Here is a 16,186-nt window from a genome sequence, read left to right as displayed (position 1 = left end):
TGGATGACAGGTTCCAGAGCACTTAGCTACAAGTTAAGGGGTTGGAACAGAATACCTTTATTTTAATTCTGTTCCATTACTTATAGCAGAAGCCGATTGTTTAATTGTTGCCGTTGGACAGCAAATTGCTAGCAACTTATTAATAAGCAATTGTTAGGAGGAACAGGTGGTGTTGAAAATATTTTGGGATTGGATAGGATTTGAAGCCATGCAAATGCTCTAACCATTACGTGTATCACAAGGCCATGGCTGTCAATCCTATTTAAGCTTGCCAATGAAGCATTTTAGGATATTTTTTACATCAATGTTGCAGGGAACCTTTCACTCATAACATACTTAACCTACAGGTCAATGATTATTTGGTAAATCCATGCACTTTCAAAAAAGGTTGAAACTGACTATGTGTACACACTCCATTAATACAGCTTGACACAAGCACCTTTGTTCTTGCTGTGCTAACAGCCTCAGACTTGTTTTTCAATTGCATAAAAGTGGTTTGTCAGGCACTTGGCCATTCAAGGAGGTTTGGTTTCAGGGTCTGTGTTTTAGTAGAGCTGCATGTTCACTGTCTGTAGCTGCTTTTGCTGTTGTGTTTAATTATTTTTCTTTTTGTTCTGTTTTATTTAGCATACATTTTGTCGAACTTGTGTTCTTTCAAGAGCCTCAGAAAAGTGCCCAGTTGATGACAGCAAACTTTCAATAGTTGTTGTAAACCTTGCTGTGAGTAGTCATTTCTTTTCTTTTGTTTCTTCACAAAAAAATCACAATTCCGTCAAAGGTTATAATTTTAGTACAAACATTTAGGGGTAAAAGTGAAACGTGCATGTTAACATGTGTGTGGCAGTATTGCAATCATTAATCACATTACTCATTTATTTTGGTAGGTGTCAGAGCAGATTGGTGAATTGTACATCCATTGTAAATATGGCTGTAAAATGAAATCGTCAGGATCCTTAGCTGATTATGAAGTTAATACTGCAGGATGTCCTGTGACAGTCAAACTCTCAAACAGGCAGTATGTCAAACTTTGTTTCAGTTTGCTAAAGCATGCTATTTACTAGGGTTGGGGAGGGGGGTAACTGCATACCACTCAAGAAAGAGGATTTTTAGATCCTTCACATGCCTGGTTGAGGTCGGAATTGCAGGTGATGATGTTGCATGTTTACACGTGGTGAATTGCCTGTCACCTGCTAAATGGAAAATGCACATAATTGAAATTTATTCAGCGTGTCATGAAAAACTGGGACAGCCAGGAAAAAAGTGAATGTAAATTCAAATTTATACCATTCAGAAGTATATTGATAGTTATAATTTGTTCATGTTTTACAGCGAACATGAAAGGAACTGCCAGTATGCTCCAACTCAATGCCCTAACAGCTCACAGTGTCCAACCTTACTCAAAATGGTAAGTCTAGATAGGCTTCAAATACAAAAGCAGTTTGGCGGAAGGTCTAACTTGACTAGGAGTTTTTGATACTCAAGTCCAGAAAAATTTAGCAGCTACATGCATATACCTGCCACCCAGTCGAAGGACACTTGCTGAAATTTGGATAAAAGTAAACTTCATCTCCCTGATACTGAAACTCAAATTCTATTTGGGGTTGGGTTGGGTGGACAGGCCTATAGTAAGAGAGACAATGTGTTCATGTCTGTTTATCTGTCTGTGACAATTTTTAAGATAAATATAAAATAATTGATTGATTTTTCATCCCTATTCCAGAACAGTGGGCAAAATGCAGCCCATTTCTGACCAAATGATCAATGTCTCTTAAAAGCCACTTTCTCAGAAAAGTAGGTTGCACACCTCATCTCAAGCCTGAAAAACTTAAGAAAACATGAAATATTGAGCCTCAGAAATAACTCATATCTTCTGAGATACCAGTTAACAGTTAAGATATCGGATACTCATTTTCTGTTTTTTATTATTATTATTATTATTTATTATTATTATTATTATTATTATTATTATCAATAAAGATTTGGTAATGCAGAGACATGCAAAAATTAAAAACCGACGTTTTGGTGTCTTCATGACGCCATTGTCAAGGAGAAATAAAAAATTACAGAGTGTGCGGCAAGATGTAGCAATAAATTAGCATATAGTGTTTAAGGCTAATTAATTAAATACTTTTGCGCGAATAGAGTCGTTTTGCACGTTCAGAGTGGGTTTTAGGTCTCTGGTGAAAAGCATTTCGTTAACCAAACAATCGCACTTATTTCTACACTTTTTCAGAATGCTAAAACGCCTCAGCAGGTCTTTTGGGACTTCGCCATGCTGTTCATGGTAGTGTTTATATACTGAAGATGCTTTTTGTTTATGTCCATCCACACATGTGTGTAAGTGTCTGCGCGTATAGCCTACATAACCCGCATCACACAGGTCACATCGAAAATGATAAACGACGCGTTGTTGGTTGACGATCTGTGGCTTGGTTTCGCATACTTTTAGATCTTGCTCAATTTTGCGGCTAAGTTCGATTGTTTGGTTAACGAAATGCTTTTCATCAGAGACCTAAAACCCACTCTGAACGTGCAAAACGACTCTATTCGCGCAAAAGTATTTATTTAATTAGCCTTAAACACTATATGCTAATTTATTGTTACACCTTGACGCAGACTCTGTAATTTTTTATTTCTCCTTGACAATGGCGTCATGAAGACACCGAAACGTCGGTTTTTATTGTTAATTTTTGCATTATTATTATTATTATTATTGATTACCTTGTGTAATTGACTTTTTATTTGTCTAGGATCTTGAAGATCATTTACAAGTTTGTGAACACATGAAGTGTCCTCATCAAAAATATGGGTAACTAATTTATTTTCTGTTCAACACACATGCCTATATCCTATAGTAATCCTGAGCTCATGGCACTTTGTAAAAAGGAGGAAGAAAAATAAAAATAATTTACGTAATTTTACAAACAAAACAAAAATTCACATGTTAATTATTTTGCTATTAAAATTAATATATAATGATAATAATTTATGCAAAAAGCTAAAATGTACATTCTATTGGTATCAATATATGATACATGTACAGATATTAAAATCGATTTACAAAAACATTGACCTATTCTCTAAGAATTGCCCAAAAAAGATATATTTTCATTCCTTTCTTAAAACTATTTAAAGATGGTGACTTGCGCAAATTTAATGGTAGTGAGTTCCACAGTATGGAAATATATAATTATATGCTGAAGTGAAGTTTCTCAATAATTTCACACAGCTTTAAGGAAACTCTAATTAATCATTTGTACAGATTTTCCCTATTGTGCCTATCTTGGTGTATGTGAAGTTACTACTTCAATTAAACCTTGCACAAATAATACTCCTGTAATAATTTTCAGCTGCCACATGGAGGGCAATCACAAAGAAGTACGTCTCCATCTTGAAACATGCAAGTTTGAAGCTGTAAAGGTATTTATGATCTTTATACAATACGATACATTGTATATGAAGTGAAAATAAAAAAAAGTACCCCCTCCCCCACAGAAACACACAAGTGTGGACAATATGCGAGCCAGCGAGGCATGCGAGGCATGCGAGGCAGACATGCGAGGCATGTGAGGCATGAATAACCCTCAACATAAATGCTAACTGTTAAGCTAACCGTACGAGGCATGCGAGGCATGAGCAACCCCCAACATAAATGCTAACCGTTAAGCTAACTGGGGAGCTATTTAAGCTCACCTGAGTGCTATTTAGGCTAACCGGAGTGTTTTCTAGGCTAACCTGAGTGCCTCGCACATCTGCCTCGCATGGCTCGCTTGCTCGCTGGCTCGCAGATTGTCAAGACCCGAAACACACACACCTACCCTGAAGAGGGATTAAATTTGATGCTTGTTACATGAAAGTAACAACCATCAAACTAACACCTCCGTAAAAGTGACAAGCTTATTCTCAAAATAATGTAACTTGACTCAGCCTTGCCAAGATGGCTCTGCAAGTGAACCACCTTTACAAAGATAAATCTCCCTAAAATTTTCTCAGGAAAATCACCTTGCAAAGAGACCTTGGCTGACATTTTAATATTCCTTTGTCTGCATTCAAATAAGGGCAATATATTCTTTTGATTTTTGTGCTCAAAAATGAGGTTAGTAGGGCTAATTTGAATGCAAGCAAAAGAATATTAAAATGCCAACCATTTTTGCATAAGGTTGATACCTTTTTACTTGAAAGTGCACTAATCCTTTCATGTTATTTAATTGTCATGGAATGGTTATAGGGAACTTTGTACAGAATTGCAATTTAAATAGGCAACTCTGACAAAAGGAATGAGAGAAGTCTGTATGATGTTTACCTTGACATTTAGGATTTAACAAAGACAATTAAACATGAAGTGAAAATAAAAAAGCACAATGAATACTCAGAAATTTATGTCTTGATTCTAACCATTTGCTTTCACTATTATCCTTGTGATAAGTTTATGATGGGGTTTTTCCAATGTTATTGCTGTAAAGTTCCCAGCAAGATAATGATCCTCCTAAAGTGCTCCCCTCCCCCTCCCCCACACACACACACCTAAAGTAGGATTTAATTTGATGTAATATGTCAAACACGAGAAGGTGTGTTTCATCAGATATCCAAACACTGAGAAGTAGGTTGAAAAACGAGGCGCAGCCGAGTTTTTTAAAATGACTTCCAGGTCTTCGAGGTGTTTCGATATCTGATGAAACACTCTTTTGTGTGTTTGATTTGTCTTCTCAATTGATCAATAATTCTTGGAGAAATTCAAGGCTAAAGTTGGCAAAATTTTATGGTAATTAGGAACACCTATCCAAACCACGGTCACAGTAGTGATTTTCTTTGTTTTCTCTTGATAAATTATTAATAAGTTTGAGAAGATTGTTAGCAAAACATGAAAGTAGTAACCATCTACAGTTACACCAACAACTTCCCAAAAGTGACAAGTTCATTCTCAAGTGTCACTTGACTTTGCTTTGCTTTGCCAACTTGATTTTGTTTGTGCCAAGAATTCACCTCTACAAAGATAGATCTCCTGACTTTTATTAGGAAAAATCACCTTGCAAATATTGCCAAAAGGTCTGATTAGCAGTAGGCAGGTTAAAAGTTTAAGAAAAATGAAAACCGTTTTGATTTTTTGAAAACATGTTTTGACAGCTCTTCTGTCATCTTCAGTTTAAATTGTTAAACTGTGCAAGAAAAGTACAACTTCAAGTACAAGAACAAATTCAAAGTTTTTTGTACTTTACGATTTAAATTTGAAGATGACAGAAGAGCTGTTGAAACATGTTTTCAAAAATCAAAACTGTTGTCATTTCTCTTAAATTTTTAACCTTACAAGTGTACCTTTTTACTTGCATGTTATTTATTGTGGAATGGTTAATGGCCATGATAGAGAAGTTTGTAGTTAATAAAACAGAGTTGTACGTATAGCCTCCTCCATAGACAACTCTGATGAAAGGAATAAGAGAAGTCTGGAGTCAGAATTGAGAGGAGAGGGGCACTGGGGATGAGATACTGAGAAAAATTGTCCACTCTCCCCAGGCCTCGCCCAATCTCCCTGGTTCATTCCTAGCCTCCCAGCTGCCTTCTCTTTGAGTTACCTTCAGAGGAGGCTCAGTTGGGCTGATAAATAAATATTGTTAGGAGGAGATTTTTAAAAACTTCATATAGGAAACTTAAAATTGTTCTTAACAGGAATTCCTACAACACACTGACAAGAGAATGGAAGAAGTCAAAACAATGCTGAAAGATAAAGATCAGGTATAGAAATTTGAAATCATACTTGTCACCAATCAGAAGTTTTTTTTATTGTATTCTGTCTTTCATTTTTTTAATAGTGCTCCCAGCAGTCTAATCCCAAACGCTCTCAAATCTCAAAGAAATTAAATTTATGGTAGAAATGTTTGTCCATGACAACTTTATTCCACTCTCTAGCTGCTGTATGTAAAATATTGACAGTTAGTATTGGGTTTGATTAAACAAGTAGACAAAAAATATTTTCATCCTAAACGCTTTTTTTTTTACCTTGTAAACTAAAATAAGGGCTTAGTCATGTTGTTCTAGTTTGGCATATGTTTTTTTTTAAAAAAATGAAATCTATGGCATTTTTAGCCATGCTTCACTTTTCTTCACTGATCAATTTAATTAAACAAGATGCCTGCTACACTGGCATTACGCGTGATGCTGGGGCTGATTCATTTATTCCAACTGTATATGCTTTGCCGATTGATAAGACTATCCTTGCTAATGGAATAGTTTAAGTCACGACGATCGCGTTACGTTGTTTCCCTTGCGTTACGCGACTCAGACTATCACCGGAAATTTTAGCCTCCCACGCAGACGTTCTTAGGGCAGGAACGCGTGACGAACCCCCAAGAACGTCTGCGTGGGAGGCTACGGAAAATTTGTGAAATTCCATTACGATAACGTAAGCTTCTCAATGACCTCTTTTCAGTCTCGCGTCGTGGTCTAAGACTGTCAAACAAAGCACGATTCCTTCGCCAGGAACTCACCAATTTCCACCGTTTTACGTGTCGGGTGCTTCTTAGAAGTTATTCTTTCGATTTACCGCTTCAAAATGGTGAAATTTCCGTTTGAAAACGGCACACTTGAGTCCAGAACATGTTAAAACAATATGGCGCGACTATTTAATCCGTCATTAATAAATATATCAAATGATGCATTGACGTCACACAGGTAGGGTTGAGTAGGTCCCCTCCCTCACGATATAAGCGACAAGAATGGATTTTGATTGGCCTGCCTTTGTTGAAGACAATCAGAACAATACATCCCGAGTAGGAGAGGGGAGAGTTTAATGAATAAATTAATGTACCGATTTGTAGCTACTACAAAGAAATCGACCCGTTTTAAGACACGGTATGCCCCCTCAGGGCATCCCGCGTAATTAATTCTTCAAATTTAAGTCTAAAGATTAAGAAAAAGACATGGCACTTTGTTTCTGATTTGATGGCGAGTATGGGGCAATTTGAATTTCAAAGCCAAGTTTCCACTTAGCATATTTTTTGACCAAGGTCACTTCAATTAAAATAAATTGTTAAGGGTGCACTTTTTCCCTTGTCAGCTTATGTGTTTGAGTGCTTAAATTCTTTTCAGGAAATTGTATTTCTCAAGGCAATGATAGTAAAGTTGACTGAGCGAGTGGACAGGATGGAAAAAACTGTGGATATCAGAATAGGTAACATATATGCTACGCTTGTTCAGTAAATATCAGTCTTGTTGAATCCTGCTGTTTTTTTAATTCACCCATTGGTCTCATTATATACCATATTTATTTAGATCTTTTAGATGAAAGCCAAACAAAATTGTCATCAGATTTGCTGGACTCAAGACAGAGCATTTCTCAGATCCAGGTACATTGTGAAATGTGAATTAATTGTACTTTACTGTCACTGTTCATTCTGTCTTGTTGTTCTGGTCCTCTTAAGCAATAGTTCAGAGAGATTGATATATGAACTGCTAACTCTTCTTACTCTCCAGAACGTCAACTTACCAAGCTATTAATAATTATTTATTCATTTTGAATTTACATAAGCAATGGCGATTACGGCCTCCCAGTGCAACATCTTGCCTTTGTTTGTTTCTAGAGTAATGAAAGCCGTGTAGAATGGCTTATCTTTGAATCTAGAGATTTACTGCTGTTCGTTGTGCTGTGCCATGCAATTGAAGGGCTCATTACATGATAGTTGGTGAGGGAGGGAGTGCATTGCGTGACGAGCCCAAATGATGGCTGTGAAGGAGACTAGGTGCATAACCAACCTATGGTGCATTATTTTAGATCGCTTTTTTGTTGTTTCAGCTCAGATTCACCAGATTTTTTGCGTGAGGCCTTTAATTCCTTCAAGAAACGTTGCTCCTATGTTTTATCCGCAGCTTTGCACTTTATTTTGTGTAAAAATGGAAATCTTGTCCATAATCATAGGTTTTTATTGTACTTTGTTTTTATTGCCTGTACTTGTCTGTGGTACTGTTTACTGACAACTGTATTGTACAGGGTCATTCAAAATTGAGTCTGTAAGTTGTGACCATTCAAATGACAGCAACAGAATAGTACTTTCCTGTGGTGCTGTTTATTGTATTGTACGAGGTGGTTCTAACTTTAGACTTTGTGGTTAACATCTAAAGTGTGACCATTCAAATGAAAGCTACTATGCAGTACTTTCCTGTGGTGCTGTTTATTATGCTTTTCAAGGTGTTTCTAACTTTTGGGTCTGTGGATGAAATGCGAAAGTGTGGCCATTCAAGTAAAAGCTACTGAGCTGATCTTTCCTGTGGTGTTGTTTATTATGCTGTGCAAAGTGGTTCTAACCTTTGAGTCTGTGGATGAAACCTTTCAAGGGTGACCATTCACATGAAGGCTACTGAGCTAAACTTTCCTGTGGTGCTGTTTATCATGCTGTACAAGGTGGTTCTAACCTTTGAGTCTGTGAATTAAACCTTTTAAGTGTGACCATGCATACAAGTGAAAGCTACTGAGCTGTACTTTCCTTTGGTGCTGTTTATTGTGTTTTATAAGGTTGTCGTAACTTTTGAGTCTGCAGACGAAACCATCAATCGTGACCATTCAAATGAAAGTCACTGAGCCATACTTTCCTCTGGTGCTGTTTGTTATGAGCTCCAAGATTTTTTTGTAACTTTTGGGTCTGTTTGTACTTGAGTATGATGAATTCGTGACTAGTTCAATGACAATCCCAATCCCAAGACAGAATTTCCATGTCCTGTTTGTCACATATTTACGTAACTGACGTTTCTCTTGTTTGTTGTGTTAAATAGACTGATTTGTCAAATGTCGAGGCACGGCTGTGGGGTGTAGGAAGTAAGTGATTGTGTTTTAATCAACATTGATATGCACTTCTTGAAACCAATTGAAAATGCGATTACATTAACGTAAAGTTTCAAATCTAAGCCCCACGGCACAAATACCATTTCGATAATAAGCCCTCCCTCTAAGGTTTTTCAGGCTATCTCAGTATTTCCAGATGCTGTTAGCTGATTTTGTGGTCAAGCACAAGCCGTTTTGAAACGAAAATTTCCTTCGCGTGATAAGTGACTCCGAAAATACCACCACCTCCCCCTCCACCAAAAAAAAAAAAAAAAAAAAAAAAACCCTTTGAGTAAATATTAACCATTGCCTATAGTCAGCATTTTAGAATAATCTGATTTTGGTTTTACTCTCTGTGAAATGTTACTGACTGCTGTTTTCTGTTTACTTCAGCGTTTGATATCCAGCCATTGTTCAAGTGCAAAGGAACATTTGTTGGTCACCAGGTAAAATAAAAAAAATGGTTTTACCATTGCCAGGTTGTCGTCCTCCTTACCCACCCCTCCCTTAACCCTTACCTCTAGAGAAGCCACATTAGGGGATAACAAGAGGAAGGATATTTGGATAAAATGCTATTTTTTATAGAGAAGAAAATTGTAACAGGGATATAGCACGTTGAGGTTAGAGATTGCGGGGAATTGAGCATCAGATTTAAGATAAAAAATGGAAAACAAATTGCTGGGAACGACTTGCAGACAATTTCATGATAAAATTCCAATCTGATTTACTGACATCCTTTTTCTTGTTCTCGAGGGTCCAGTGTGGACTTTGTGTACCCATGGCGATTCGCTTTTCAGTGGTTCATCTGACAAGACAATTAAGGTTTGTTTTAAAGTTCTTTTTGATTTTGCGTTTTTCAAACCAGTTTCAATAAGCTTACCATAATCTAAAACAAAGGAAAATAAAAGTCAACCTGCCTGGTTTGTAAAATTTCTCACAAAAAAAATTAACCGCAATAAATGCATTATTTTTATTTACAGCTTTTGTGGCTATTAATGTGTCTGGTTTGGCGTATAACGGCTGGAAAACTCAGTGGCATTTTATTTTTGAGAATCGCTTTAATGAGATACTACGTGGTTTATATTAAAATCTTGGCTACTTTACTTATTTTTCTACAGGTGTGGGACACGCTTACGACCTACAAATGTTTGAAGACTCTGGAAGGACATAGTGGAATTGTGCTAGCCTTGTGCACTCACGAGTATGTTACCCTTAAATAATAACGTTTCTTACTTTAATCAAATTCCAAATACTCTTTATATATTGCTTTCATAAATGGTGTTGTTTAATGTGGTTTCGTTTTCGGCTACAGCACGCTCGTGCATGCAAAGGAAACAGTTTTTCCCGCGCTTTGCACCACGTACACACGTTTTCACGCGCTTAGCACCAGTTGCACGTTTTCCCGCGCTTGGCATTGGTTGCTTGCCACGTTTTCTCGTGTTTGACACGTTGTGTTTGACACCATTTACACTGTGTATGATTGTTATCGATCACGTGCTATTTTATCTTTTATCGTTTTTCTCCTAGAAGCTAAAACGATGGTTTTAGCAAAAGTCGTTCTTCGGCAACAACTTTTCACGCACCTTAATATTATTTTTTTTTTCTTGCAGCAAAAAGCTTTATAGTGGCTCTGCCGACTGTACTATAAATGTATGTATTATTAATAAAAGAAAAAGATGGCTGCATCGTGTTTGGTTACTCCCTATGCTTCAGCCTGAAGCGGAATACATTTCTCGACTTTTGTTGTTTGCATACGGCTCACAGGAAATTAACGCATCATGGAAATTATAGGACCGCGGTTAGACTCCGTTTAAACAACTGGCCCTATAACTTTAAGCAAAATGGTACCCCTGATGTCCGTTTCTTAAAACACCAGACGATATTCCGGGCCTGAAAAAAACAAAAACGAAATTCAAACTTTATTGTTTTGAAAACAAAAGTGTTTTAAAAACCTTTGCAGTTTTCAGTACAACATTACATTGGCCTTGTTCCACTCAAAACTAGCTCCAACCGTTAAAACGCATCTGACCAAAAAAAAAAAAAGAAAAACTGAAAGATGAATGAAATGAAAAACCAACAAAGCAAACCTTCTTGGGCCCGAAATTCCATGGGTAAGTTTTGAGAAACGGACCCCAGGAACAAGTTTGGTTTACAGACGAGTTTAATCCCGAACTGCATGATAAAGCAGGGTTTCATTGAAACTTCACTACCAACCAACTCACTTCTATTTCGAAAGTTCGATAACGCACCTTCAAACTTTGATAATTTAATGTTGCCCATGAAATCAATTTTGATATCAACTGAGTAGGTTGATATGCGTTTGTAACGGTACATGTAGCTTTATTTATAATACAGTATTGTTGAATTAAAAGCAACATTAGTTTGAAAAGGCGAAATCCTCAAATACAGCTTCCTCTCATCGTTAACCGCGCTAAGGGCGTTTGCAAACGCGTTCAAACTGGTACAGTGAAAATTCGTTTTGAGCCTTCAGTCGTCATCCATGATTTTTCGTTTCTATCTCAGGTTTGGTGTCTGGAAGCCCTTGAGCTGCTCGACTCTATTCGTGGTCATGAGAACCCGGTCTGTACACTGGTGACAAAACGAAACATGTTGTTCAGTGGATCACTCAAGAAAATCAAGGTATGGAGACTCCAGAGTGACCTGATAGCATGTTAAGTACACGAGAACGAGTTGGGATACAGTGTAACCCAATTAATACGTCAGTGGTTGGACAACAAAAATTTTGTCTTACTAACGGGCTGTCGGATTAAGGAAGGTACCTTCTTTTGTTAGCACGCATATATTCTGCGCATCACGGTATGGTTCGACAAACACGGGTTGTTTTAAGGACGGTGCGTGCGTGGAAGGTTTTTTGGTGCAGTTTGTGACTATGCGGGAAAAGCAGATCTTATCAATGGCTATTGGAATCCAGAAACAAAACTGGAGGAAACCACGCATTTTTCATAGATATTAAATTAAGGTTCTATCTGAAAAAAAAAGGTGCCATCACTTGGTAGGTAATGTGTTATGAAGCTTTTTTTTAGAATTGTTGCTCGAAGATTCCGTAGTTGCCCCCAATTTTCTAAACCATTGCCAAGATCTGCCTTTCCCGAATAGTCGTAGACCGCGTAAAAATACCTTTTTATTAGGAGACACCACTTTTGAAAGAGGTTTCTTTTGATACACTATGACTGCAAAAGTTTGTGTACAATGAAAATAGTTGCATTAGCTGGGGTTTTCGAAAGGTGAGACTCCAATATAATAACTTATACTTGAAAAAATGCTTAGAATCGAGAACTTTGAGAGCGAAGATGCCATCCCTTATGTAGAAGAAACTTTTTATTTCAGATGTGAAAGGTTAAAATAAGCGTCAGTATCTTATGAATGTATATGATTTCAGAATTTAGCTTTCAAAATTAATAAAAATTAAATTTCTTTTGATGAACATTGTGCATGTAAAGAAGTATTCCGCACCCAAAATGTTCAGAAACGCGCCCCGGGTCGCTTTTATACCAAACCCTCTTTCTCATCCCTTTAGTTCCCGATATCAACTTGCACGTTCTCCTTACACTTCTCTATACATTTTTCGTGTTACCAGTGAGGAGAATGTGTTGAAAATCAAGATGTTTGATCTCTGGTGATTGTTTACTTGATTATTTACCAGTTAACGTGAGTATCAGGCCCTTCCCTCGCCCCACCCCCTCCTTCCCCTCTTGAAAAGTCCCATACTCGGGTTATTGTTCTTGTGGCTTGTTCGTTCGACCCCGAAGCAATAATGTAAGGAGTTATTTCATGTTGATCACTATTGGGGCGTAAGGGTTAAAAAAATGTACCTCACATGCAAACGATCAATTCCTCTGTGCACAGGTATGGAATCTAAAGACCATGGAACTCATACAAGAACTGACGGGCCTTAACCACTGGGTGCGCGCACTAGTGGCATCAGAAAGACACCTCTTCAGTGGTTCTTATCAGACCATTAAGGTAGTTAACTTTCCCAGTGTTTACCTAGTATTCAGTCCCTTGCTCGGTGTCTTGATTCTCTTTATATTCTACTATATGTTTCCTTTTATCTAACCAGTTCAGCAGACTCTCTTTCATTCCGTGTTAGGCTCGTTTCGCTCGCCGGTTATCCGTATGCCCAATTCCCCACTGCCAAACCTGTTAGCAGGCCTCGTTTTAGAGCAGTTTTCATTGAGTGTCGAAAGGAATTTTGAGTTTACTTTGGTTTTGCTTTACTACGCTCTGTGATTGGTTGGTAAAACTCGCGCCACTTTCCCCAACCGGTGGGAAACCAAAACCAATCGTGACTTGCTCCCACGCGTTTTCCCGCGCTTGACGTCTGTTAAATGTCTCTTTGATTCGAATTCTGATTGGTTCACTGCACTGTTTCTCATATCTTGTGATTGGCCAGAGTGATAACTTTGGTGATGTTTTAAGTCGCTCACCTGGAGCGCTTTCCTTTCGAATGGAAAAACCGTTCGTTCCGGTAGGACAACAAATGGAACAGTCCTTCCCACTGGAAAGTTTTCGGAAAAAAGGAATAACTTCAGACGTATTCCTCTTTTCTCGTTTTTACCGAAATGACCGGAATATCACTGAACCATTTGCCTCATCATACCTACGTACCATGCTCCTTGGTGAGATACGCGGTTTATTTCCCAAAAATTTTTTAATGGAAAGAACTATTTCATTTGATTCCCCAACGGAACTACTGGCGTTTCCATAGCAATGGAAAGCGCTCGAGAATTGTACTGTTCAATATGGCGGAAAATTCTCACCGGTGTTTCTAGTAATGTTTTAAAAAAGAGCAGGAGTTTTTTATCGCGCCTCGTTGTTTTAAACCCGATAAAAGACGTGCTGCGAGTTTTTTGAACGGCTTCAAAAACATTCCTGGAAAAGCGTGTGTCAAGAGAGTTCACAACATTTATGCTTTTGTGAACGTTGGAAATTTATATAATCCTGATAATAGCATACGAGAAAAACACTGCATTCTAATGGGGAGTGTTTTATCAGCTGATAAAACACCGTATACTAATAAGGAGGAGGTTTATCGATATAAAGTCACTGCACGTGATGTATTTTCGACCATTTGAAAGGTCAATGGACTTATGAATTATTAGCCAAAACAAAACCGCTCTATTGCTTTGGCCATTGTCTCTTAGTTGACTCCAGCTATTGAGTGTGCGGATGAAATCTTAAAGAGCGACCATTAAAATGAAACTTGTGAAACAGTATTTTCCTGTGGTTCTGTTTGGTTTCATTAGTTTGCAGAATGTAATTGTGATTTTTTTTTTATTTTTAATCAAGCGTTGTACTGTTTGCTTTGTTTTTTCAGTTGTGGGACCTAGACACACTGGAGTGTGTTCGAGTCCTTCAGACTTCAGGAGGCAGCGTGTATTCCCTCGCTGTCACTAAAGAGTATGTTGTCTGCGGAACATACGAGAACCAAATACAAGTAAGGCAGCTATCATTTTCAGCATTTTACTTTCCCTTCAGTCAGTGTCGTCAAAAGTAGCCGGCAGCTGGCAAAAATCACTATCTACTTCATGATCTTGGCCGGCTACTCTGCTGGGTTTTTTGTCTGATTCTTAAAAAAGAGCTGGCAAAACCATTCGCCTACTCCAACAATAAGGCCACCTACTTCAAAACTCTGGACAACCCTACCTCCTTCCGCTCAATAGAGTGTGTGCACGACGGCCATGTTGGAGGACCGAAACAATACAATGATTTTCCTTTGGGAAATATATTCTATTTTTATGCACATATCTTTTATTGTTTTAGTCCTCCAACATGGCCGCCGTGCACACACTCTATAAATAGACGAGAAGAACTCGGCTCGCGATCGCGCGCGAAAATAGCCTGCCACGTACAAACGCGACACGCAGCAGAAAATTTGCGTGCAAACTCGCGTGTTCCTCTCACTCCACTATAATTCATTTACCGGTCCAGTTATTTCAGTTAATTGACTTTAACTTACTTTGTTAGTTAACGATTTCAAATACAAAGAGATAAAAGCAATTCATTAAAAAAGTAAAAACAAAATGCGAGATCACCAAGCCTAGGCTGTCACAGGAACACCCAGAAACGTTTTGTATCAACAGACACCTGAAAATGCTGTTTTAGTTTTGATACCAATTACCAGCGCACTCTACTGAAACTCTCGACGAGTGTGTCTGCTCATAGATGGCCTGGGTCGGCGGAATGAATTGCAACTTACTTGAAATAGACGGGCTAACTTTTTTCAAGGTCTCGCATTTTCGTTTCAATAGTGCGCTAGAACTAACCATGAGTGGTTCAACAACACCGAAGAAGTACTAAACTATTATATTAATTTATGAGCTGGTTTCGATTAACGTTTGACCGTGCCACTACATACATCAGCTTTATTTAAAGCTCAGATTTACAGAGTAGCTGTAGAAGCTAATATCTCCGAGAAAAGAAAAATAAAGAAGAAATGAACTATGATCCATACAAGCCTAAAAATGAAAAAAAAAAAAAAAAAAAAAAAAGAATTAACTACTCATTACATATATTACTAATTCTCTTACTTCGCGTTTACCGCGGGAATGGTTCACCAAGCGAAACCAAAATGCGTCAAGTATGTCTCTAGTCTCCTGGGCTCGTCACGCAACGCGCTCCCTCCCCGCTTTGCGTGACGAGCCCAAACGACGGCTGCGAAGGAGACTAGTATGTCTCCATTCGGGGGCACGTTTGAAGGTCCTATTAATGAGTCAGACGACTTTATCGATTTAATAGAACATTTCAGGTTTTGAGACCCTGATATAGTACATGTACTGTAATCAGTTTATAATTGGTACGACAAAATTGGGTCCTGTAATAATTCAGCTGCTCTAATGGCATAATTGTGAAACTTATTGCGAGAATGAGATTGAAACGTGAATAGAATGGGCGATGGGAACATATTAGTTTCTTTCCTTCACACTCAGGTTATTTAAGAATTTCTTGTTAGAGGATCAAAAGCAATTTCAATTGTTCCTTATTTCCGTTACTTAACCCAGTACCGGCTGATAGTTGCAGTACATAGAGAATGAAAGATAATCCGAGTATGTTCATTGTGTCAAAATGTTAACAACACCACAGTATTAGACTGCGACCACGATCGGAATCTTCCCCTTTAAAGAGGCGTACTATATCAAATGCCTGACACCTTCTCTCATCAATGGATTGAAATCCAGCAGAGAACGTTGCCGTTTCCCATGAGTATAACACACTATTTAGGACCTACCTTGTATTATATTTGTTTTAGTCTGATGATGGTATAGTTCATACCGAAATATAACTTGTTTCCAATTTAGTTTTTGTCGTTTGTTGTCTTAATATTTTTGACACAGTGATCATTCTCGGGCTATGTTT

At 37.9% G+C, this 16,186-nt stretch overlaps 1 protein-coding gene across 1 annotated transcript in view; it reads left to right on the top strand.

The window, feature by feature from the left end:
• Window positions 1-16,186, top strand: part of LOC146468767 (E3 ubiquitin-protein ligase TRAF7-like) — a 36,643-nt gene that overhangs the window by 7,122 nt on the left and 13,335 nt on the right. Inside the window, exons 6-21 of the mRNA XM_085124138.1 lie at window positions 628-720; window positions 885-1,015; window positions 1,330-1,405; window positions 2,751-2,809; window positions 3,351-3,420; window positions 5,665-5,730; window positions 7,084-7,165; window positions 7,267-7,340; window positions 8,761-8,803; window positions 9,203-9,255; window positions 9,563-9,631; window positions 9,928-10,010; window positions 10,420-10,459; window positions 11,333-11,449; window positions 12,677-12,793; window positions 14,148-14,267. Coding sequence (XP_084980264.1) covers window positions 628-720; window positions 885-1,015; window positions 1,330-1,405; window positions 2,751-2,809; window positions 3,351-3,420; window positions 5,665-5,730; window positions 7,084-7,165; window positions 7,267-7,340; window positions 8,761-8,803; window positions 9,203-9,255; window positions 9,563-9,631; window positions 9,928-10,010; window positions 10,420-10,459; window positions 11,333-11,449; window positions 12,677-12,793; window positions 14,148-14,267 — 1,293 coding nt within the window. The remainder of the gene's footprint in view (window positions 1-627; window positions 721-884; window positions 1,016-1,329; window positions 1,406-2,750; window positions 2,810-3,350; window positions 3,421-5,664; window positions 5,731-7,083; window positions 7,166-7,266; window positions 7,341-8,760; window positions 8,804-9,202; window positions 9,256-9,562; window positions 9,632-9,927; window positions 10,011-10,419; window positions 10,460-11,332; window positions 11,450-12,676; window positions 12,794-14,147; window positions 14,268-16,186) is intronic.

This window comes from Pavona decussata, unplaced genomic scaffold, assembly GCF_977016875.1.
Source record: "Pavona decussata unplaced genomic scaffold, jaPavDecu1.1 SCAFFOLD_129, whole genome shotgun sequence".
NCBI lineage: Eukaryota > Metazoa > Cnidaria > Anthozoa > Scleractinia > Agariciidae > Pavona > Pavona decussata.
The sequence above is the reverse complement of the archived record's forward strand: the minus strand, read 5'-3'. Positions and strand labels throughout refer to the sequence as shown.